The 24,800-nt window shown below is 38.1% G+C and overlaps 1 protein-coding gene across 1 annotated transcript; it reads right to left on the bottom strand.

Annotated features, from left to right (window-relative positions):
* Positions 1–732: 732 nt before the first annotated feature.
* Positions 733–24,753, bottom strand: LOC104446325 (rRNA biogenesis protein RRP5). Its single transcript, XM_010060191.3, has 40 exons — positions 24,353–24,753; positions 23,564–23,772; positions 22,936–23,076; positions 22,640–22,813; positions 21,683–21,782; positions 20,301–20,419; positions 20,076–20,198; positions 19,871–19,942; positions 18,716–18,808; positions 17,495–17,608; positions 17,269–17,391; positions 16,323–16,508; positions 16,156–16,230; positions 15,105–15,241; positions 13,556–13,690; positions 12,826–12,971; positions 12,669–12,734; positions 11,673–11,779; positions 11,504–11,584; positions 11,333–11,407; positions 11,142–11,243; positions 9,506–9,674; positions 9,247–9,395; positions 8,980–9,063; positions 8,733–8,833; positions 8,056–8,209; positions 7,857–7,931; positions 7,607–7,751; positions 5,799–6,435; positions 4,964–5,024; positions 4,256–4,401; positions 3,983–4,166; positions 3,537–3,635; positions 2,989–3,368; positions 2,727–2,903; positions 2,042–2,138; positions 1,800–1,955; positions 1,489–1,719; positions 1,327–1,410; positions 733–1,247 (listed from the first exon to the last, which is right to left on the bottom strand). Exons 1-40 carry the CDS (start codon positions 24,513–24,515, stop codon positions 1,140–1,142), a joined length of 5,778 nt encoding a protein of 1,925 aa, XP_010058493.2. The 5' UTR covers positions 24,516–24,753; the 3' UTR covers positions 733–1,139.
* Between the last annotated feature and the right edge of the window lie 47 nt (positions 24,754–24,800).

Below are 24,800 nucleotides of genomic sequence, written 5' to 3'. Positions count from 1 at the left end.
AGGTTTCTGGGCCTGTTGTGATGCATGATGTTTGGACAAAGCATCAAGTAGCGGTATATTCATGTCATCTTTCATAATAAGCATTCGACGCTGAGAATTAACTCGGGCAGGGTTGTTGCTCCGAAAGATAAACCAGTCTCGAAGATAAGCCAGTCTCAAAAAACAATCATGTAAAGATGGACATTTTCTTGGCCAGCAATATCGCCCACTTTTACGCTAAATCAATAAATTGAGCATCGCTTATGGACAAGTGAAGTGGCTCCAACCGAGAGCTGTCAATGGAGCTCGGTTGGCATATATAATATGAGCATGGTTGGCGGCGGTCAACTGGTGGTTGGCTGCGTCGGTGCTCAGCCGACGGTTGGTGGTCGGTGATCAGCCAGTGGCAGTGGCCGGACAGCAAGGGGCAACGGCCGGGGGTGAGGGGCAGCAAAAAAGAAGAAAAGAAATAATTACTTATTTTTAAAAATTACTTTCGAAAATAATAAGCTATTTATTTATTTATTTATTTATTTATAAATTATTTCACGATCATTTTTCTATTTTGAAAAATAAAAATATTAATTGACGTTATTAAACGGATTTTTATTTTTATTTTTATTTCAGAGAGCCAAAAAATAGAAAAATCAAGATACAGAAACGTTTCGATATGGCATACCCAGTCAGATGGAACTTCGTCTTAATGAGAAAAGGTCGAGCAACGTTGATAAGACACCCGACACTTTCGAAGCGTAAAGAGAACTCAAAGAAGTTTCTTATATACGAGAGAGAAGAATAAATGACTGCCTCAAAATTTCTCTTCCAAAGGAAGACCTAAGTGTAGTTTACTCGGACGTATCCGCTGGTTATTTAAGCTGCCAAAATTCCTACACTAAGTAGAATAAACCCTGCTATCAGAGTTAAATGGAGACTATCCCATAGACATATTAGCTGCTATGGATACAAGTAAACAAGATACAAGCAGTGGCATCTTCGTGATAGATCGGACTCATTTTTTGGGTTGTCAAACGAGAAAATCAGTCTCTCGGCCACAGCAATGTTTCAGCAGTTCAGCTGAAGCACCACATGCTGAAGCATCTCGATGGCACTTTATCGAGATATTGCATAAGAAACCACCGCCAGTGAGGAACAAACTCGTTTTACTCCTGTGTACTCTCAGCGTATTCCATTGCCTTGCGCTTCACATATTCGATTCGTTCTTCATCGCCCAATGTTTTCTCAAAAGCAAGATACTTCTTGAACAAGAACTGCGAGGCAGAAACATGCACATGCACGGGTTAGTCAAAGAATGAAAGTCAAACTTCCAAAAAGGAAAAAGAAACCCACCTTAATCTTTTTGAGTGGAAGGCTTAGACTAATTGCTCTCTCAAAGAGGGCGCGAATGACATCTGTATCTCCTAGTTTCATCTCCTGCAAATTTCGGGCCATAACTAGGTTAGAAAGGAACCTTTAGGTACAATTTTGAACTACTAAGCCGAAGGGACCCACTTGGTCAAGATAGATGCTCCAAAGATCAGTCCGCTTTGGGTACTGGCGCAGTATTCCCTCAAACAGAGAGCGGCCTCTATCAGGAACTCCGCATTTAAACTCCAAAATTGCAGTTTGTGAAATGAACTTTATATGTTTATGATGAGGAAGACTTAATAGAGCACGATTTACAATAGGCTGAACACCTTCATTATGCTGTTTCAAAAGCCACTGCACCCGCCTCAACCATACCTGCAATTATGTTAAATATGAAGCAAAAAGTTTTAAAGCCCCAAGAAAAGACAATCAGTTGTATGATACATTCAGTGTACCTTGCATGAATGCTTGAACTTCCTGACCATTTTCTCAAGGAGGTCATCGACCATCTTATTTTGCTCTGTCCTTTCATACATCGCTAAAAGAGCAAGATGGACCTTCTTAGGATCACAGTATTGTAGAGCTCTTTGAAATACTTTTAGAACAGACTCCTGAGGATAATACTATTTCAGTAACTTCAAAAGCAATGATAAGTAAGATTCACAGCACATAAAAAAAATCATAAGATAATTATCACCTCAGGAGGATTTCCATACTCATTTTCCAGATTAAAGTAAGCAACCCAGATATTGAGCTTCTCATTTTCTTCTCGTACATTAATCGTTCGAAGTGCCCTTCAAACACAGAAAAAAGGTGATATGAATGTTACCGATAAAATGATTAAAAAAGAATTGCTACCTAACTCCGTTTCAACTATAATATTAAACATGAAGATACAAGCATAACATCACGACTGCGGAAGAGAGTGAACCATCAAAGGACTTACTGAAGTCATATAGTGTTGAGAAAAACAAAGAATTGCAGAAGTTCAGGTTTGTAGAGATTAGAGGCCATCTGTAATTCCAATATCCACCGGGCAATGCATCATGATGTAACTCAGCATATGGCACAATTTGATGCCATAACTCAAACGCCAAAGTTACAGCAACTTCATTCATGGATAAGAATAATTCTAAAGAAAGCAAAGACGGCTCTTCCTAGCATTGACTGGCAGATACACAGCACAACTTTAGGACCCTTCCATGCTAAACCTTCTTCTAGCTACAAATTTTTCTACATCAGATCTTCTACGGCAATTCTTTCTACTCAACTGGCACATGCCCGAGAAGTTAGAACCATACAAACTCATTCAACCTCGACATCTTTTGCTATCTTCTAATATAGTGATAGACAGACAGTGGATAGATCAACCGAAGTATTACCTTTCAGCGATGGAACGAGCCTTCTCAATATCAGCTAAAGAGAGCATGAAGGCCATGTATTTTATCCAAACAAAACTGCTATTAGGAGAGCTTCTAACAAGCCTTTCAAATTCATCAGCCGTCCTAGGAATGTCCTTCTCCAGAAGTCTTTCCTCAGCAGCCCGGATCTCTCGCTCCCTGTACAGGATAATAAAGGAATCAAAAGCTGCAAAATGAGAGTAAAGTTCTAAAGAGAGTTGGACCAACTTAATAGGAGAATGACCTCTCTTCCTTCTCTTTCTTCTTTGCCCCTTTCGTGTTCTTCTCAACTTTTTTCACCTCATCGCCATGACCTTCCTCTGGGATGATCATGTTATCTTCATCTAGGTGCTCAATTTCATCTAGAGTGACCTCAAGCGGGGGAATTGAAGCTCTCGATTCTGCTTGTGCAAGAGCAGCATCTTCTTCACTTTCATTATCACTGATCATATGCTGGATCCCATGAGAACTGCTGGATAGCAACATCTGCTTGGTTTCATCTCCATATCCATTTTCTCTAATCAATTCATCAGATTCCTCGTCTGAAGGTACATGAATACCATTGACACTGGTGAAGTATGAGTTTTTCATCCCAAGAGAGATTCGGCGTCTTTCCTCATCGACCTGAATGAGGATATCCATCACAGAACAGAGTTAAACTCACATTGATTCAGTGTTAAGCATAAAAGCACACTCAAAATGGGTCCGAACGCTCAGAGTGGTAGCATGCATAATCAAAGAAACAGAAAGAGAATTCCATGCTGTTCCAACGTCTTAAAATTAGAAAGTTACCTTCAATATCTTCACCCTCACTTCCTCCCCTGCTTTGAATTTAGATTCAATATTGTCAACAGGATCATCTGAGACCTCCGATATATGACATAGTCCAACCTAAATTCCAGTTCGTCATAAAGTCAGAAATGCAGGAAGCAAATGACCAAATCTTAATGTTTCAAATGGTGTTAAAATATAATAGCAACAGAAAGTCGATGCACTCATCAGCAGAGAAAGGAAAGAAACAAGAAATTTTCAATCAGATAATCATTACTCTGAAATAGTAACGCAGAATAGAAAAGAAGATTTTTCATTAAAATTTCTCAAGATCACTTTTTCTGTCTTCCTTTCTACCATTCAGCTATAAAGAATTAGCATGGAAATGCCTACTCAAAGTTCCTTATAAATGAAAAAAGGAGTCTGAATGTTAAATCTGACTAATCCAACATGCTAAATGATCTTACCAAGTTGGTTTGATTGATTGTGATGAAAAGACCGTATGGCTCCACTCGCCTTATTCTCCCGGATACAATACTTCCAATCTGCAGGCTCGATAAACTGTCAATTCTTGATTTCTCATCATTGGCTGCATTGGATGTTCTCAGAGTAACTTCAACTCTCTTTGATAATGTTTCCACAGATAACACCCTGCGCTCGATCTTCTTAGCACACGATATGTTTCCAACATCACTTAATTAAAAACCTTGCTCTCAATTAAAAGGAACAAAGAACTTTACCTGCCCTCCACAAGTTTTCCCACAGGAAATTCTTGCTCCAGATTTTTAACATATCCATCAGACAAATTGGATACGAGGATTTTTGCATCAAGTTTCCGAGAAAGCATAATAAAACATCCTTTAGGCGTAATATTCTTAACATAACCCTGTGTGAACCAGGAAAAAGAGAGTTATTTCATAAGAAAAGGTAGAATAGTACAATCCGTCAACAAAATACAAATATAACCCAGACATTACCACCTTAAAGTAAGCATACGCAAATTGATTCTATGGTTTGGAACAACATTTCAAGTAGACCCATCATTTCCCATATTTGTTAATAGGCAATAATATGCAGACAATTTCAAATCAAGAATAAAAAGATTTTGCAGACCAATGGTGACCTTAAAGTGGAGATTTTATTTTTCACTCATGTTGTTGCACATGTCCATAAAAGGAAGCCATAAATGCATTTTTGAGACTCAGCATTAGATTGACGACAATTTCATTTGAATTTCCGGAACTACAATATTTACAGAAAACAATGTAGATGCTGCATGCTGGAACTCTCCGATTTGCACCTAGTCCAAAGCAAAAGGAAAATCATCTAAACTGACACTCAGACAAACATCCACCCACAATATAATGACGTCATATCAAACCCGAAAAAAATTACAAATTGCATCAAGGAATGTCCTCGAAGAATACTGCAGCTTTTGCATCTCTTACCTGTACAACCATATTAGGATGTAGCTCCTCAATCTTTTCCACACATTTGCAATTACCATTCCTGGGAATGATTTCAAAAAGCAACAGATTTCATCTTCTTTAGACGGACGGGTGAGGAATACAATAATCAAAATATAAGAATGCAATAAGTAACTTAAAACACCATGAAAAGGGAGAAAGCGTGACTACTCATAAAAAGGACAAAATATCAGGCATCGAACAAATCCTCATCAGGATACTTTGTAACTGCTCTAATATAAAGTCAAAATTAATTGATAAGCTGTCTACATCCTCTAGGAGAGAGAAATTTTGAACCAATTCCAAATCACAGGAGATAATCTGTGGAATCAATAACAGATTGGCCAATTTTAACTGGACTTATTTGTGATAGGATAATCTTCTTATCCAAATGCCTTTCAACTTCATTTATCATATTCCAAACCAATTATAACACTAATAGATGGTCTTCATAGTTCATGCTTATAATAGCTGAGGTTAACCATATACGTGCCTTAGTAATGCATCAATGGAATAGTCTGACACTGCAAAGAGAAGTGAATGGTCCCAAGGACAACTATTTGACCAATAACTTTATGCTGTATATACAAAATTCTACCAGTGTGTCCTCATTTGATAATGGGGAATTTATGTGTTTTCATCCCATGACAACACAGCCATTGTTATGGCAAGTGCGAACAACATAACAGTCCAGGATATAATATTCATTAGCATATCGTCGATGATTTTATTTGTCACAAATTAGGTACTAGCAGAACCTCAAGACCTAATACATATACTTAAGGACATGGATCAGGTATTCTCAAATAAAACTCACCTGTCTGGGAGATCCTCAGTACCCTGAACACCCATTCCATCCAGCGATGCTCGTAGAGACAGATCAACATGTACACTTCCCTGGGCTGTGCGAGAGATTTCAATGACCTTGCATTTCACAAATTGTCCTTCATGATGCCCAGATAATGGTTCGGACACCCATGAGTCTGTTATTTCAGTATAGTGAACCCGACCATAAACTGAAGGGCCAAGCTGGACAACCAGTCCACCTACACCAGGAAAAATTTTGGAAATTCTGCCACCCAGGATGTCCCCTTCATGCATATGTGCTGTAACATCATCTTTAAGCTTTTGCTCACTTGAATCATCAATCTTTTGTTGTTCATCATGATTCCCTTTTGAGAAAGGACATGGTACCAACCGCAACAATTTTTTCTCATTGTTGGTGCTTAAAACATATCCGGAAAAAACTTTTCCCACAGGAAAGCGATTCTGGAAGTTTTGAAGTTCACTTGATTCACATGCACTATCAAGAACAAACAACTGAGCCTTTACATGCCGAGTTATGGATATCCATGCCCATTCACTGTCTACCTTATATACATAACCCGAGACATGTTGTCCAGTAGTGAAATTAAAATCTTCAGAAGCAAAATCTTCCCCAATTACACAGGCATCTGTACAAAGAGTTAGCATTGAGATGCTAGAACCAAAAGTCACAGGCACCTTTAACTCAGAAGAACAGTAAAATCAAAGAGGTGATACTAAAGGGCACCCCACTGCACTAGTTCCCAACTTTTGGGCTAAAAGGAGGGTTCCACGTATGCAGCCTTACCCCTGCTTTTGCAAAGCAGCTGTTTCTGCAACTTGAACTTGGGACCTCCGGATTATAATATAGCACCCTTACCGTTACATATAGGTTCGCCTTCTAGGATAAACAAATTACTAGACAGAAGAAATTTTTTATCTATATTGATGGAGAGGTAGATTTTGAAATTCCAATAGTGGAGGGAGGTGGATCACATTGAGTTTTAGTACATAGAAAAGTCACATCCAAGTGGCCTGTCAGAGTATTGAGTGATGGAGGTAGCACCATACAGAGTACTCATGCTGGACCAAGACACTAAAGCAAGAAACACCGCAGCAAAGAGGGAATAAACTCCAAAAATAAAGTATTGTATGAACTACTTGAGCACAACATCCCTAACATTCTCTGTAATTACTATGATGCACATCATGTTTTTCGTTGAATTGACTTGAACACCCCCCTTGGAGTACTGGATAAAAAATGAACAGACAATTACAAATGATATTCTCTGAGTTCATTTAGACCAATATTGCGGAAATGAGTTATCTTTATGATTTAAGGACATAATTTAAGGGATTAAGGTAAGTTAATTAAACTACAAATGTTGACAACACATGTATAATGATAGTGGCAGCGAGATATTGAACTATATCATCAGTTAGAGTCTCAAGAAATTAAAGCATTCTCAGCACATTTAAATCCATTTTAGATCTAACCAACTTTTATGAATAGGTTGACATAAAAATTCTTTAAAATATAGGGCCAAAGTTGCAATATAACAAATTGGAGGGCTGTCCAACAACAAAGCAACTTAAATGTGAACATGTATGGCCAGGAAAAACAAAGTGCTGATGTTACATGGCAACTGACACGTTTGACAAGAAGAAGAAAATGAGATATGAAGAGTTAGAAGACAAAATTGTCATGCCAAGCTCAGAGATGCACGGTCTAGAAGAATTTTGGACACAGCATAACTTTCAAAACAAATTAAATACAGGGCTAAACTTAGATAGCAACATCAAATATAAATTTAATCTTACCACTAAGCAAGGATGGTTTTATAGACAGCTCCCACTGATTATTCTGCTTATTTGATGAGTCAGCTTTCGCAACGATTCTTGCACTTAGCTTTTGCCCGACTTTGAAATTTTTGAATGGATTGTCCACAATGTTATCATCATCGACCTGCCCAAGAAAAACAGCACACAAAATGCACATGCTTTTAATGTAGAAGTATGAAGAGCAATTATTGTGCACTCCAAATAATATAATAACATACTGATAAAGTACCTCTGTTATGTGAACTCTCCCATGCAGACGAACCCCGAATTTTAGTCGCATTTCAAGAGGCTTGATTCCAGTAATCTGATAAATGATAAACAAGTATAGAAAGACTAAATGTTAGTGTATTGCAAAAGAACTTCAATGAACTCCTTGTGACAATATGCAATAACAAATACAAGAACATCAAACATCCATGAGCATCTACCTCTGCTTGTACAAGAGATCCCACATTGAAGTTTGATATTTTTCTAGCCTTCTTTGAACTCGATGTGGTGCTGAGATCAGCAACAGAATTAAGAAGCAAGAGCAACCTTCCCATGGTAGCAGGAGTAGGAAGTGCCACAACAGTGGCAGTGACACTGAAAACAATAACAACAAGGTCATGTAACGATTTCATCATCAATATCGGAATAATACGAGATTAAAACAAATCAAGAAGTACAACCAAACAAAGTAATGGAACGTCTAAAACTTTGTTAGCAGCTAGACAATAAGCCAAACATAAAGTCGTGTCAGAAGCAGGAAGAGCCACAACAGTGGTGGTGACACTGAAACAAGCAACAACAATGTCATGTCACAATTCCTTCATGAGTGAAAACTAGACAACCACAGAAATGATTCAAAAAATTTTAAACCAAAAAAAAAATAAAAAGGAGTTACAGTTGATCTAATGATCATCAGAAACAAGACAAATAGCTCAAACACAAACATCTTCTGCACCGTCTCAGCCCAATGGAGAGAAGAGAGGGGGTTGGGAGGGACAACAGATAAAGGTATCTGAGGTAGATGCTGACTGCAGTTTGAGAAGCCTGGAAAAGCCTCACTCCTATACTAATGAAATAATACTAAACCAGAAAAAATAACAAGAAAAAAATGCATCACCTTTCTCCATTCGAAAATTGTCTCTGAGGGGCCTTCTGCGTGTTATAATCATATATCAGTGCATGTCCCACAGCATAGTTACACTCCGGAATTGCAAGAACCTGTTTCTTTGGCAAAAGCTAACCTTAGAACAATGTATAAATGAAGTACATAAATTATGAAGAGAAGCCATAATCATGGAAGTAAAATGGATAGTGATGAAAACTTTTCCTTGCTCAATAAAGTTAACAAAACATCCAACACTTGCCAGATAATTTTCTTTCACAATCTCTACCACTGCAGCGACAGTCTGATTCAGCTCTGCATTTTTTTTTGCTTCTCTCTTACGCTTCTGAGAAGTAAAAAAGAATTAAGTCAGGTATACAAAGGACAACGGTTTCAGTTAATAAAGGCAAGATACGGTTAATGGTTACTTACTCATGTTCAATGTTTATTACTGAACTAATGCTAAAACAGTTTGCAAATCTATTTATCAAGACATACTGAGGGGACACGGAGATGGAAGTAACTTAACCTTCTTTTCAGAATGGTTAGTAGCACTTTCATTGTTGACCTTGTCAACAAACACTTGCTTTAGAGACAAATCCACAAGCTGCCCCACTTTGGCAACATCGAGAACCACAGCTTGAACAACAGATCCTACTTCCGCAGAACTTCCTCCTACTGCACGAGTTTCAATTGTCTTTTGAGTCAACAGTTGAAAGGTATAAATTCTTCACTAGTTAAACAACATAAATTCGACCAAAATAAAAAACATACATAAAATAACTTACATTGATAGTGAGTAATAAAACCAAGTACATCAGTATAGTCGTCAAAACTGACAACCACTCCATAATCCTTTTTCTCCTGGATTTTTCCCTCAACAATACTTCCAATTTTGAATCTTTCGACCCATTTTAGCTCAGTTCCACTTAGGGTTGGAGATTGGAGCTTAGCAATCTAAAACAAAAAGAAGAATCGAAGATAAATGAAAAGGATAACTTCCACACAGAATACATAGTGCAGAACATCAAACGATCTACAATCGAGTAGCTACAAACATAAAATTGTATTGAAGCATTTGGTGACCAGAGTTTCCGTTGATACGAATTCCAGCTAGAGCAATGTTAACTTGACTAAGATAGTTAAGACAATTTTTCCAAGGGGAAAGGAACCCTCAACTGACAAAATATTTATGAATGATGATGATGGCGATTCAAGCTACTTAGATTGCATCTGGAAGATAAATTGCAAAGACACATAGTTCACAATCGAGAAGAGGACATGTAAGCCCCTAATCCCCATATTGGTTGGGAGAGCAGTTGCGGAGAAATACTAAGCAATCACCCAGCCAACTGGTTTACAAACACAAATTGTAGTCCAACAAAGAAAAAAATGATTCGACCAAAATTAATATTATTAGACAACAGAAATTGTAGTCCAATAGAGACCTACAAACGTTCAAGCAGAGTGCCGAAAGTACTGATCAGATGGCCACATGACAGCCAACTGGTTTGACAACCAGGCAACCAATACTTACCATTATACACGTATAATATTGCTACATATAAAAGCTTTCTGCCTACACTGAAATCTTATCATTTTAGAAAAACCATTCAATTGTCATTCTGTGTGCTTACAAAAGCCATAAGTGAAACAAATACTGCACCCAGTGAAACCCAAGAAAGAATTCCACCTGGCTCCCCAGAAAGAAAAAGATCAAATTGCAGTCATAAACATGCAGCGGAAAACACAAATAGTTCTTGCCCTCTTCCTTTCATATGCAGGGATGGTGGTCTGGCATTAGTTATGAGGTTTATAATTCAATATACCACCATAAGCAGGAAGCACACTAAGCTTGACAGCCTATTTATCCATATGTCTAACATGAGCTCGGCATATGAAAGACAAATTGAATACTACAAATCTGGAAATTGAAGAGCAGAACAAGAAACACTTCGCCCATAGGATTATACAATTTTCTAGCACATTCAAACCATTCTTTTTCAGCTGGTTTTCTTTTTGGTTATCTGCTTAGTAATCTCTGCTTCAATTCTTTTAACCATTTTTCTTCACAGAAGGATGTCTTAATAAAGCAAAATTTTTGCAATTAGGCATGGACATCAAATACCTAATGTTGAGGAGCTTAAATTCATGCCCATATTTATGTCGCAACCCATTGAGACAGGTATATGACATCTATAGAAGAGTCAAAACAGCAGAGTGAAAATTTATGAGGAAATTTTCTCCTAAATAATACCATCTTTAAATTTTCCCAATACACAAGTAAAGAGAATAAGACCGCACATAATTATAGGGGAAATGTTCATTTCCAGCATATCGATCAAGGGCCAACTTATACAAGTGAAACCAAAATGAAGACGCTACAAAGTATCCAGAAACAGGTTGAAGTGCTCCTTTGTCTACCTTATCCTCTGAGAAGTAGTATTCTTGAATCAAGGATGCATCAGTGGAAGAGCAACATGATTGCTTCAACGAAACTGTTATTCTACCTGTTTCATTGTCAACCTGGAGAAGAATAAAATTGAGAATGAAAAATGACCAATCAGCTATTAAAAATGGGTAAATCACAATCGACTGTCAAAGGTTTCACCAACATCAAGTATGTTACTCCGAACAGACTGCCCAATGAAAAAGGCTTCCAAAGGAGTCGCTCTCTGCACATCCATTGCCTTTCAAGGAAAGAAGAGAATCAAATTGCTTGGGTTGTAAGTACAGGATAAGACTAAAGAAACAACGAAATCAGATAACTAATACGACGTGTTCACCTTTTTCCTTGGAGAGAAACCAGTCAAACGGCCTAGGAAACGAACAAAGCAACCCGTCTCGATTATATTGCAGATGTATCCCTGGGATTACATGATGAGTCTATCAATCTTTAACAGCAATATTTGTAAATTATAAGCTACACAGCTAATCTTAGAAATTACAACTCACATGGACAATCGAATTTGTATGTACTTGATGCAGATCAGAAGGAAGATCTGCAGCAGCATTGATGAGGGAACTCTTTGCGGAAAGTAACAAAGTGTTTCCTTCAATGTCTACAAAGTAAGAAGTTTAATACCATAAGACAATTGGTGCAAAAAGTTAAAGAATGATGTCAGAGAGAAAACATGTAAAGAAGTGAGATTAATTAGAATGAGGAACAGCATAAGGAAGTGACTAATGACGAACAGGTGGAAAAGCTATTTTTTACAATGGTTTTTATTTGAGTCATGCTGCAGGTATCAGCCTGGAAAATTTAGCAAGATAAATGCAAAGTCTACAACAAATTTATAAAAACACCAAAATAATGCGGTCTGAAAACAATTAGGCTGTTTCAACAGCCTAAATATAGAGCCTATCCTATCCAGCTTCTGGTGATCACTCAGGATGCTGTATACACAGATAAATAGAGCCAGGATAAAATAAAACTGCCTGGGGGTGAGATGACCCCACACAGGATTTCTCCTATCCAGGATTGAAAACAATTTTGTAAGATAATCCTGAGCATTGAAAAGAGAGGGAGGAAGGACATTGGCGGCCGTCCCCACGAAAGGTGACCATACCTAAGGCTGTACCACTGCCATGGTGGTTGGCCCTCTGAGGCAACCTCCATGGTGATCTTCTCTCTCTCTCTCTCTCTCTCTCTCTCTCTCTCTCTCTCTCTCTCTCTCTCAAATCTAATTACAATGGGTTTTGTTTGTTCATTTCTTTTACTTTTCCGATACCAGAATTCATTATTAGTTTTTTACTTTTCCTGTTGGATCACATAGCTGCTCTCTCTCTCGAATCTAATTACAATGGGTTTTGTTTGTTCATTTCTTTTACTTTTCCGAAACCAGAATTCATTATTAGTTTTCTACGTTTCCTGTTGGATCACATAGTTGCTAGCCTTGACAAGCATATGTCCTATATATCTGGTAGAGGGTGGGGGAGTGGTAGCAATACCTAAAACAAGGAGCTGCTGATACTCATATCCAGGCTTTAACACTGATTTCATCAACATAGCATGCTCTGCAAGGTGAGTGCATAAGATAAGCAACAGAATAAAAGGATCTTATTATGGTAATGCATGTAAAAATGAGATAGGAAACTAACAAGGTACCATGGTGATCCGCCAAATGTTCAATAGGAATTGTACCCTTGAGGAAAATTTTTGCCTTAACATATATAACAATCCCATGAGGACTTACTGCCTCAACCACTCCTGAAACAAGGCTACCCAACTTGACCATATCATCTTCAGAAATCCTGCTTGGAAGTTAGACTGGATATCGTCACTCTCCAGAGTTAAATCAAATTGAAGAATTCATCAAATGGTAGAATTCATAAGCAGTGCAATAAGGTTTGCCAGTATGAGTGTATGCATGGATGAAACCCCTCCCTCCCTCCCTCTCACACTCCAGAGTTAAAAATCATCTGGTAGAATTCATCAAAATGGCAGAATTCATGAGCAGTGCGAGGAGCTTTGCCAGTATAAGTGTATTCATGAATGAAACCCCTCCCTCCATCCCTCCCTCCCTCCCACCAAAATTAAATCAAATGGTAGAATTCATCAAAATGGTAGAATATATGAGCAGTGCAAGGAGCTTTGCCAGCATGAGCATATGGAAGAATGAAACCCCTCCCACCCTCCCTCCCTCCCTCTCACACTCCACAATTAAATCAAATGGTAGAATACATGAAAATGGTAGAATCCAAGAGCAGTGCAAGGAGCTTTGCTGGTATGATTGTACGCATGAAAGAAACTCCTCCCTCCAATGCATGATATGTGTGCAACTTGGTTTGTTTGCATGAGCATCAAGAAGAAAAAAGAAATATTAGGTGAGACTAACTTTGCAGGCTTCATCAGAAAACTTAGATTGATCCTTCGTGCCGCAGGAACAGAACCAGTTACTCTGCACTTGACAACTTGCCCAACATGATACATTGAACCTGGATCGGATCCAGGTTCTAGCCCAAGTTCATGCCTGATTTAGGAGGAGAAAAATCAAATGTGAGACTTTGACAATTATCAAACAATAACAGCTAGCAACGTGCAAGGGGTCTACATGACAGCATGAGGGCATGAGGGCCCATGGACTTGCTCGTCCACCAAAAAATATTCCATTCAACCTTGTTCAGCTTGTCCTCTAATATGATCATATTCCGTACATACTTTTGCTTCCAAATGGAAAAAACGTGGACGACTATGTCCATTATTCACTCAAAGCTTTAAGTAAAACAAAGTCCTCATGAGAATCATCAAATGATATTGTCATAACCCTAATTAGATTTAAACCGCTGACAATATGGAGTTACACTACCACTGAGATACTTATCCAATTAAAACATGTCCTTCTCAAATTTGAATGTGGAGCAAAATGAATCCACCACAAATGCATTTATACAATGGTCTAGTATAATTATTGAATAAAGACATCCTCAAATTTTTTACTTAAAAGTTTTATCTGCAATTAAAATAATTAATTATTTACTGAATTCACTTAAAATCAAGAAAGTCCTCATAATCATTACACTCAATATTATTTTTCTAAAGCAGCACACTTAATTTCTATAGTCTAGTTAGTTCACACAATCTAGATTTTGAGTAACTCAATCACACAATCTTGTATTAGACAAGCTCAGCCATTAGCACTTTATACTAGTGTCCAGATGAATTTATGGCTTCCATGTGGGTAGAGTATTTTTCCCCCTATATCATACGCCACTTTTTGTCATAAAATGTAACACAACAAATAACCTTACAAATAGAAATCACACTACGCTTTACGAACTTTAAGTACGATAGCCTTTGCTACCTATATAGCTGGTATTAGTATTTGCATCACAGGTACTATTCTTAACAAAACAGCATTATGCAGTTTTAAATTGAAAAAAGATCATACAGTTCTATTTCGTAATGGATATAAATGGCCATTCAAGATTGTGGTAATTTCATGTCTACTACCCAAATCAATTTGTTTCTTTCCTCAAACTGAATATAACTACTGCTGACAGTTATATCACTGCATTGTCCAGACTCTGTCAATGGCCCCACCATGAACATGATATACACTAATCGGATTATGCATCACATTATCTTTTCTCAAGTACAAATGGTGGAACAGTTAGTCACTTTCATAAACAATTGAAAGTAATCTGAATGTAACATTTTGAATTTCCAAAGGTTCAAGTGGTAAACACTCCAGAGGACCATTCCCGCGAGTTATGCTTGTATGGTTTCACCAAACAACTAATTAAATATTCAACATGAAGAAGAGAACCCACTTGGCAGCATGCAAACAATTCCACAGCAAGTGCTGACGAAAGAAGAGTAAGATGACAGAGTTAACATAACAATCTATGCAAGGTTCTAGAATATTCTTAACAATGTAATATTACCTAGGAGCAAATCCTTGGACGCCATTGTAGAACCGGACAAAGCATCCATGCTTTTCAATTTTGGTTATCCACCCATGAGTTATAAGTCCCTCTGTAGCATCTGAATATGAGCTAATAATTGTGAGTTTTGATTTCACCTGCCAAAAAATTGATAGATCATTTTCAGCAGCAAGACTAAGATTTTGATTATAGAATTGCCAGAACTTAACTGTTAGATCAGATGCTGCAAACATCACATGGAAAAGTAACATTTGGGAAAAGGAAAAAGCTAATCGTCCACACAGATCCACATTAGCACACAAGTGGAAAGCCTCTTTTGTTCTCAAGCTTAGCTTACTTAAATCTAAATATTCTGGAGAAAGAACTTCGAGAGTGTACATAGTAGGACATGATTTTCTTAGTGGAATGAGAGTGATGATTACAATTCTCAGTCTTAGATTTTAGACCTTCCACTATGATGCTTCAGTCAGATTATCTCTTTTCTAATATCTTGCATTTTTTAGGCGTTCTGATCAACATTTACTGATTTTTTCCAGCCAATGACAGAAAAATATCCAACCTTTTCAAGGTTTTCAAATTCCATGTGAAATCTCATGCATAGCTGGGTCTATGAAGCTATTTTAGGTTGGTTCTAGAGAACAAAATGAGAGATCCTCTAAAGAGGAAGATTTTTCTGTCTAAATACTTACCAAAAATTGTTCCAAATTTTTACACTCTTCTTCTTGGAAATGAGCTCTTTTTTTTTTTTTTTTTTTTGGGGGGGCGGCTTTGAGCTCCTTGGGCTGGGCTGCACACTCTTGGTGCCCTTAGCAAACTTCTCTTTAGGTACCAAAGATATACATTAAATAAATATTGGCATTAATGTCATTGGGGTCATGCAGGATTAATTTATTAATAATTTGGAATTAAAAAAAATGTTTTCAGTGGGAAAGTCAAAAGTTACTCTTTTCACATTTATTGAGCTGAACCACACACAAACTAAAGCTGCAAAGACTTTACCATAGCAAGCAAAACCAAATTGAAGCAGGATAAGGAAAGAAAGGGAGCATACAAGTGTCTTCTTGTGGGTGACAGTTATTCTCTTAGATTTGCAACCAAGCACACGGAACACCAGCTCAGCTCCGACCTGGAGAGAAATGAAGAAAAAAGTGCACAGAGTAAACTTTTAGAAGAGACCAAGAGAACCATGCGGCAAGTGATCTTAGCTGCTGGAATTACCTTAAACTTTTTTCGAGGTTTTGCAATTTCAAACTCAGACATATGTGGAAGTGGACAAAGTGCCTTTACACCACCCGAAAACTGAACAATAGCACCGAAGGAATCAACAACTAACACCTTAGCTCTCACCACCATCCCAGGCTTGACATCCGAGTGGGTAAAAACCGATCCTTCAAATGCTGTGGCCTGCTTGATATCAATTAGAGGTGCAATATATGTGCTGTTAACAAAATGCCATCAAATAATTAAAATGACCATTGAAAAGATTATTGCAGGATAGTTAATATGCACTAAAAAGGACCATTTCCAAGCATGAGGAATCTAGTCTGTAAGGTGCATTCATAAAGACCCAAAAACTTGCCTTACATAGTCAATTTTTCTTTATTTAGCTCAATGACTGGCAGAACATAAAGAACATTAGCACCTCAGAGAGAGCCTTTCACTTGAAACAATAGAGCTTCCCTGTTGCCAAATTCAACAAGAAAAAGGAAGAAAAAAAATGTAGCCAACCAAAGGAACTTCCTCTTAATATTTCAAAAAAGTGATACTCTGGTAGCTTTTATAAAGGATGCATTGGTCCATAACACATACACACATATATTTAATCATATGCAACAGTGTATCATAAACACCATTCATTGACTGCGAACAAGAGAGCAAACCATTATTTGAGTACAAATGATGGAAAGAAAAGCCAATACAAACTTGTGTACTGAAGAAAGGGAAATAACAAAAGGAGATCCATCATACACTGGAAATCATAAAAAGGGGTATTATATACTATATAGTAGCACCTGTCACCACAAAGAATGAATATCCAGACATTCTATATTATGGCACGTCCTTCATGTTAACAGCTAGTTCAACAGTCACAAATCAGAGACAACTAGGCTCCAGTGTAAGCAACCATGCCATCTTAAATTTAAGAGCTTTACAGAGGACCGACCTTCAAAACTCCAACAGCTAGCCCTTCCAAACGCCTAGTCCCAAAAATCCGAACACGAACACAATTTCCTTCCTTAAATTTCTTGCCCAGTTTATGACCTTCCCCTTCAGTGATATCTGATACCTGGAACCATTGGGAGCAAGATGGCATCAAGTTTAAAGTGGAAATATTAAATTCAATTAAGAGATAGAAGGATAAAAATAGAAATTCCTCAAAATTAACTTACATTAACATATGCTGAAGTAGACTGAGGAGTAGAAGGGATCTCAAGCAAAATGCCCAACCCTCTGTCCACCCTCACTATTTTTGCGTTGTCATAAATATCGCCTACACTAGCATGCTGCCAAAGTGAAACAAAGAGGTAGTAAATTGAAAAGCATGCCTGTACACACAATCTTTTGTATTGATTAACAAAGAGATTTAATTAAAAAAATTTGTTTAAGCACACCATGATTATAGAAGAACAGGTCAAAAAGGAAAAAAGTTCGATAACGAAAAAGGCCATCTTAGAGAGAAAAGATTGAAGGGTCCCATGCAAAAGTGGAAAGACTTGTAAATGGCAAATCTTAAACTCATCAACAATAAAAGCTAATCAAAACTGGGGCCACGCTCATATCTCGTGTTGCCTCATGGTCATAGATCTTCCTTCTTATTCCCTATCAGCTGGAAGATCAACAAAAAAGGGCGCCTTTGAATGAGGCACCCACATCGTGGGGTCTGGGAGGGTTCACAAGACCTACCCTTGCTTTCACAGTGAGCCTGTTCTCGTGACCTGGACACCACCCAAACCTGTGGCGTCCAGGTCACAACAGAATAACCTTACTGTTGCACCAAGGAAAATATCAATGGATTTGATATTTCCATATCCATTGAAAAAGAAAAGTGGACAAAAAGGATGCATGAGATTCCATGCAAGAAAAAGGCCAACCTCTCAAAACTCTAATGTAAATTCTTGTTGGAAACCCTTACATGCTCACTCGATGATGTCAAAAATGACACTGACCTTAATTTCTAACGCAATTATGGTAGAAGAGAAAGCAAGATGGAAATTTTCTTGCAATTATTCTTTGCAGAAGTAGAGCAGTTCAGCAATGCCAGCCAAACTTCCACAATACCCTAATACAGCACAACGGACAAATTTGGAAGCATAGAGAGCATCTCTTGTTTCTGTTATCTCTATTAAGGGCAAAAGCATAGCATAAGTTTTTAGCCTAAACTGGATTGGGCAGAGATGCTAGTTCCAAAGAAGTTGCCTCTTGCGCTCCACCAAGCTTAGAAGAAATTATCTTATATTACTGCTAAGTATAATTCACAGGCCTCTTTCAGAAACCAAGTAACAGGATTGCGAATTAATTGCCAGATCCATAGTGACATTCACTCAGAACACAAACAACATATTGACACTGACATTCCTCAGGCTAAAGGAGAATAATGTGTGTAATCTTACCAAAGGAGGAGCCTTATTTTGAATAAGATACGGATTCATAGTCAAACTGATCGCTCTACTAAAAGGATCAACAAATAAAATCCGAGCATTAACCTGATACAGCAAGGTAACAGCACATATTAGTAACAGGAAAAGATGATAGGACCAAATCTCATTTTAACATGCTGAAAATATAATGGGCCAAACATGTCATTGATCAGATCTCGACAACTTTCGAGGATAAAGAACTTCATAGACATAAATTGCAACTACTAATATAGCCAAAGGCAGCAGATTATGTGGTACAAATAAAATAAAACCATAGAACTCATCATTGGCAAGCAATCGTTCATCAAAAGTCCCATCAATCCCAGCTACTCTAATTTAATGCCAGCAGTCATATCAGCAAATGCCCCATGAATGAGAAACCAAGTACCCAAAATGCCAAAATAGGCAGCATGCTCTCCAAGCCTGAAGGAGGATGTAAATGCAAGTTCCAGCAATAAAACCCTGAATGCGTTTGCAGTCTCACACAGTCAACTTACAGTATTGGAAACTTAGAATGCTGTTGTCTCATACAATAAGCTTACAATACTTAATTGTCAATCCACAATACTCTGGCTGATATCATAGCCTTCCATAACCAACCTTGCCTATCAGGATAGTCTCCATGCTATCTGAAACTACTTACACAGACAAACATCTATAGGATAGCTAATGATGTTTTGGTCAACCATCTGTTCTTTCTACAAGTACAGTAATTATCTCAGTGCAAATAGTTATTGATCTTTAAGAATCTCTACTCCTCACAAGAAACTGAAAGTATTGTTGACAAATTTTCCACTCCAGGGATATCAAACAAATGGAAAACCCCCACTGTTACACACTGTCAAAGCAAGAGGTTGAGAATCAAAGCAATATTCACGTCCAAATGAAGCTCGCAAAAACAAAGCTGTCAGCATCTTGCGAAGTTCTGATGTACTAGGGAGAGCATAATAAGACATGCACTCAGCAGAAAATATGACATTATCAACAAAATTTAGATTATTTCCTCATATGACAGTTGCTACAATGTTATGTGGAAAGACAGCAGCCAAGAGCCAACCAAAAAAAGGAACAGTCATGAGCCTAGATATAGATACACACAAGCGTGAAAATAAAGAGGAGTGATTAAACCTTCTTATTTTTAGTGTAACTGTCCATCCAACTTTTTGTAGGTAAAGCGCTCTCTAAGTGAAACATATCCACCTGTCAATTAGTAAAGTAACATGTAACCAGACAAGAAGAATTCACTACCCTTATAAAATATAAAATCCTGCCCATCTTGTCAAAGATAACTTCAGTGTTCGACAATAAGAGAACCAGTGACCATAAAACTCACAGTTCCCGAGAAGTACGTGAGGAACGATAGCATGACCCCATTCTCAATGGTTGATTGTACGCGAGCATTGACCATCATACCAGGAACAAGAAGATCAATTGAGATGCCCTTCACGTCCTTTGTCTGCGTGTAAATACCGATACGAAATAAGGGCAAAAGCAAAACACCTTTGAATGAAAGATAGGTTGACAACTTGTGTGGAATGAATGATTAAGAGATAGCTACCACAAATTTCGACACCATATCCAGGTCAGGGTTCAAATAAACAACTTTTCGACCTTTATCAATGCTTTTGACGACTCCTTGCAAAAGTTTCCCAACTTTTAATTCAGGACCCCTGCTCTCTGAAAAATGAAAGAAGATACATCAAAGCCACATGAGAATGACACACGGCAGACATTACTGAAGCAAGAAAAAATGGAAAAAGAACTATAAAACATATAAACACAAGACCTAAAAACCCAAAGGAAGGACTATTTTAGCCGGAATCTCCATTACATCAATCAAAGCAAACAAGCACACACCACTGAAGCAAGCTAGAAATATGACAGTTTAATTTATTGGGAAAGAAAAGGTTTACAGAACTTGGTATCAGAGTATTGTTACATGTTCAAATCTTGAAACTTCCCTCTCACTGTTGTTCTGCCTAACTAATTCTGTTATAAATTTCTATCTGGGGTTGTCTATTCAATCTCGTCTCCTACTTATAAAACCCGGCTTACAAGAGAGGGTAGCGTCGATAACTATGCTAGTTATGTACATAATTAAATCATAAAACTTTTGGGAGAAACAATTCCTCTAACTGTTATTTTTCAAACTTCTATGAATAAAATACCTCTGCTAAAGAAAAAGAGGAGATATATTATCTGAAAGAATCTTAGAATGATGCCCACTGCAGGTGATTTACGTAGGTAATATTTACAATCCAAACTAAACAATCATGAATGTCAAATGCTATAAGTCAATGCAAGTGACATTATAGCCACAGATGACCAGCCTACATAAGCAACTTCAATGCAACTAAAACGCTTGCAATAGAGAATGAGGACTTCTAAAGTGGTAAAAGTGTCTCATGCTTTTAAAACTTGTGTCAGAGATATCATTCCTACCCTGACAAATTAACCATTTACTATTTTCAGTTAAATCAGAATGCTATCCAACTTGTGGTATTCTGAATGTCCTCAAAAGTTTTCAATAACTGATGGCGAGTGGTTGCCTTAAGGTTTTCTTCTGCAAGTGGCAACTCAAGTTAATAATCCCCTTTCATTTAATTCGTTTCAATCTCTGTGAGATTGCCAAACCACCATAAACTCTAAAGAAAAATTGTTTGAAATATATGTCAGAATGGTTCATTTCCTGTCATATGCATCGTGTCAGGTTGTTGCTGCTATTAAATCATGTCAGACAATGCAAACTTTCATCGATTCTGCTCCCAAAAATGTTTGTGCGACGAAGATGCATCTAAAGTGAAAATCAGACTGCCTTGTAATTCTTATATGCTTTAATATCAGTACCTACTTCATGCTATCCAACCAAAACTGTAACTGAAAAGAAACTTATGTAAACAAGATAGCAACAAACAAAAATGAAAGTTGTTGAGGCATTACCATCTTCGCTGGCTTTTGGCAAAAATCCTGTAAAAGAAGGTGAGCCATAGTGCAGAATGTAACCATGATCTTCAACACTTCTGACGTATGCTGAGAGGACCTATAATATCAACCAGGGACATTAGTTCCAGGCTACAATTCTGATCAATAGTTTATCTAGAAAGAGATTGTTGATTTATGAAGAGAATTGCCGCCCAGAGATAAGCATGGCTGCCTCATAAAAAGACACTCACTATACCCAATGATAAAAAAATTGAGCCAAATAACTGAATTATGGCTGCCAATATCATACAAATAGCATCATTTTATTTTAATGATCATGCAACATGTCAATTAAACTACCAAACAAAATGTAAACAAAATATACTTCAGAACAATTATTTATTCATCTATCAAAAGGGTCAGAGAGAAATTTACACAATTCTAGAAGTATGACAGACATAAACAACGATCTCGAAAATTTTATATTGACACATGCAGGATGGACTCTCCAAATACTTTCCTAATTAAACATTAATATGTTAGTTCAAGAATAGAAACAAAACAACTATTCTATGCTTATGAGTCAGCCCAATACTGAATTATGATTGCTGGGTAAGTAACAGAAAATGATTAAAAAAGCCAAGCATGAGATTGTGTACCACAAAGAATGAGCTTACATTCTTCCCCAGTGTCTAGCAGAATAATCCATCCAAGCTGGGAATGTTTTAACATTAAACAATTAAACTACAATGACTCACATGTTGCATGCTAAGATATATTGCTCCCATTTATTTGCCTGAAGTTTGAGGGCATGCATTTTGACATATTTGCACTAGATAAGAATGTCCAAGTAAGCCAAAAAAATGCCAGTCCTATTCTTTTGTTTTGTTCATGGTTCAGATAAAGAGGGTCTATCAACAAATATTCAAAGTCAAATCCTTTCACCCGTCTTTTAAGAAAATTCAGAAAGCTTACCATCCCTTCTTGAATGGCTTCTAGTGTAAATCCCTTTTGCACCAAAGAGAGACGCAAAGAGAGCCAGATCTTTCGTTTTGCTTTTTCTTTTTTATCATCATCTACTTGCATTACAACACAAGATACAAGATGCCCAATACTGAACACGCTCGACAGTGAATTATTTTCACTTTCCTGCAGGAGAAAAGGAAAAGACAAGGTGAAGTATCAGGGGTGCATAGAATTATTAAAAGAACCAAGACCATGGCCATGGCAATTGTGGAAATGCATATGAGAAAACAATATGCAACAATTACCTTAGTTTCACCATCTAAAACAGGATCTATTGCCTCTGATGCCCGAACTAGACCACGTAATCCCCCAGGAAGACTAACGACGAGATCTTTCTCATTGACTTCGCTGATGACTCCCCAAAGCTTCATACCAGGAGCAATATTCTGGACGAACAAATATTATATGAAAACTGTCCACCCAAATTGGCCGAGAAGCATGGAAAGATAGTGTATAATAAACAATAGGGAGGAAAGAAAAATTTGGATACTACGAAACTTAACCTAAACTAGTCAATATAGCCTCGACAAAATTCATAAAAGGATCGATGACTAAGATGCAGCCCACTGATGACTGATTGCATTTGGGTGGTGGACTGGATGAAGAGAGGGAATCAAGGAAAAAAGGCCACATTGAGCCAAGGGCATGTCAAAATACAAATGTATATGTCACAAGAAGCACGACATTGTAATAGCTCTCATAGTCTGAAGCTCACTAATAGAGCAAAAAGTTAATTCCAAAGCCATGACTATTCTGAATTGATGAATTTCTCTGTGAAGAAACGTAATGTGTATTTGGGTTTCTGATCAAACTAACGAGCATTGTATACATCTTGCTAACTCCTACGAACAACCAGAGAACAGAGACAAGTACCTTCAAAGTGATTCTGTTTGCAAATCTAGGTAATTTCCCAGTCATGCCATCCCCAAAAAGTGAACCCAGGTCATCTTCTGAAGTAGGCCCCCTCTTCTGCATCTTTCTCGTTTTCTTTTTCTTTAACTCCCTCCCGTCAGCATCAAACTGTGAATCGACTTCCGCATGAATTTCTTCACGTTCTTTTCGACTGAGCAAACTTCCGCCACCTGAACATACAAATCAAACAACACTTAAAAAAAAAAAAAAAAAAAAACCTTAAGTAGTTATCCATAGCTACTGTTGCCATTTATTTTTAATCAAATGGGTTCAGGTCTCAAATAAATTATGAACATGGCGAACAAGCTCAGAACTCAACCTAACCATTAAAAACTGATAAGTGATAAATGACTCGAGAGGCATAGGAACTAGATGATTTGCATCGGCATAAATTCTACAAGTCAAAATGCGCTGAAAGTTTTCTTCTTGACGTTCTTCATCAAGAAATGGTGGGAAGTCCAATCAGACAGCTCCAAAGTTTACCTCTTGGGACATTACTAAGTAATTACAACTTACAAATGTACCTAAACCTCGACACATTAGAAGATAACCATCTTCCGACTATAGGTCTAGAATTAGATCACCCAGGACAAATCCACACCGAGCTCCCATCACAAATGCGCCGACCGCGCCACGACAGTTCAAGCAAAAAAGCAACTGAGACCGCTCGCACTACTCTTCCTGTCCTCTCCGATTAATGAGGAACCTCCACAGACGCAGAAGGGGGAAAAAACCCGGAGTCCCTCTAACCTCTGGGGAAATCAGGCACGTCGTCCTCGAGCTGCAAGGCCACGGGCTTCTGCCGCGCCGCCTCGCCGGGGTTCTTCTTGGCCTTGAACGGTTTCCTGGAGTCCTTCGCGAGCTTCGGGCCGTCCCTCGGCTGGGCCTTCCGAGACTTCGGCGGCGGCGCCATGCCGGCGGATCGTTTGCCTGGGGGGAAAAAAATTCCGCAGCAAGAGACCGACCGAACGGGATGACGTTAGGCGGACGAAGGGCCCCTTTAGCTCTCGCTTGGGTTGGACTGGTGCGGTGGCGGTGCGGCAGAGGCGAAGCAGCTAAGCGCGAGAAGCGATTCAGCGCGGTGGCGAGCAGCTATATAAAGCGCTGCACAGAGGCTTTCGGCGGGGGCTTTAGAAGGGTTTTGCGGAGGAGAGAAGAAGAAGAAGACCTCAAGGCTTCGAGGCCACCAGCGGGCATG

This window comes from Eucalyptus grandis, chromosome 1, assembly GCF_016545825.1.
Source record: "Eucalyptus grandis isolate ANBG69807.140 chromosome 1, ASM1654582v1, whole genome shotgun sequence".
In the NCBI taxonomy this organism is placed as follows: Eukaryota; Viridiplantae; Streptophyta; class Magnoliopsida; order Myrtales; family Myrtaceae; genus Eucalyptus; species Eucalyptus grandis.
Note: the sequence above shows the minus strand (reverse complement) of the source record. Positions and strands in the feature narration are given on the sequence as shown.

What these genes read in the sequence shown, in the direction of transcription:
- LOC104446325 (XM_010060191.3), bottom strand. Translation starts at nt 24,515, where the DNA reads ATGGCGCCGCCGCCGAAGTCTCGGAAGGCCCAGCCGAGGGACGGCCCG. An exon ending in GCCAAAAGCCAGCGAAGATG is followed by an intron (nt 20,420 to 21,682) that starts GTAATGCCTCAA and finishes TTCATTTTTCAG; the next exon opens with AGAGCAGGGGTCCTGAATTA. An exon ending in AACCTCGAAAAAAGTTTAAG is followed by an intron (nt 16,231 to 16,322) that starts GTAATTCCAGCA and finishes ATTTCTCTCCAG; the next exon opens with GTCGGAGCTGAGCTGGTGTT.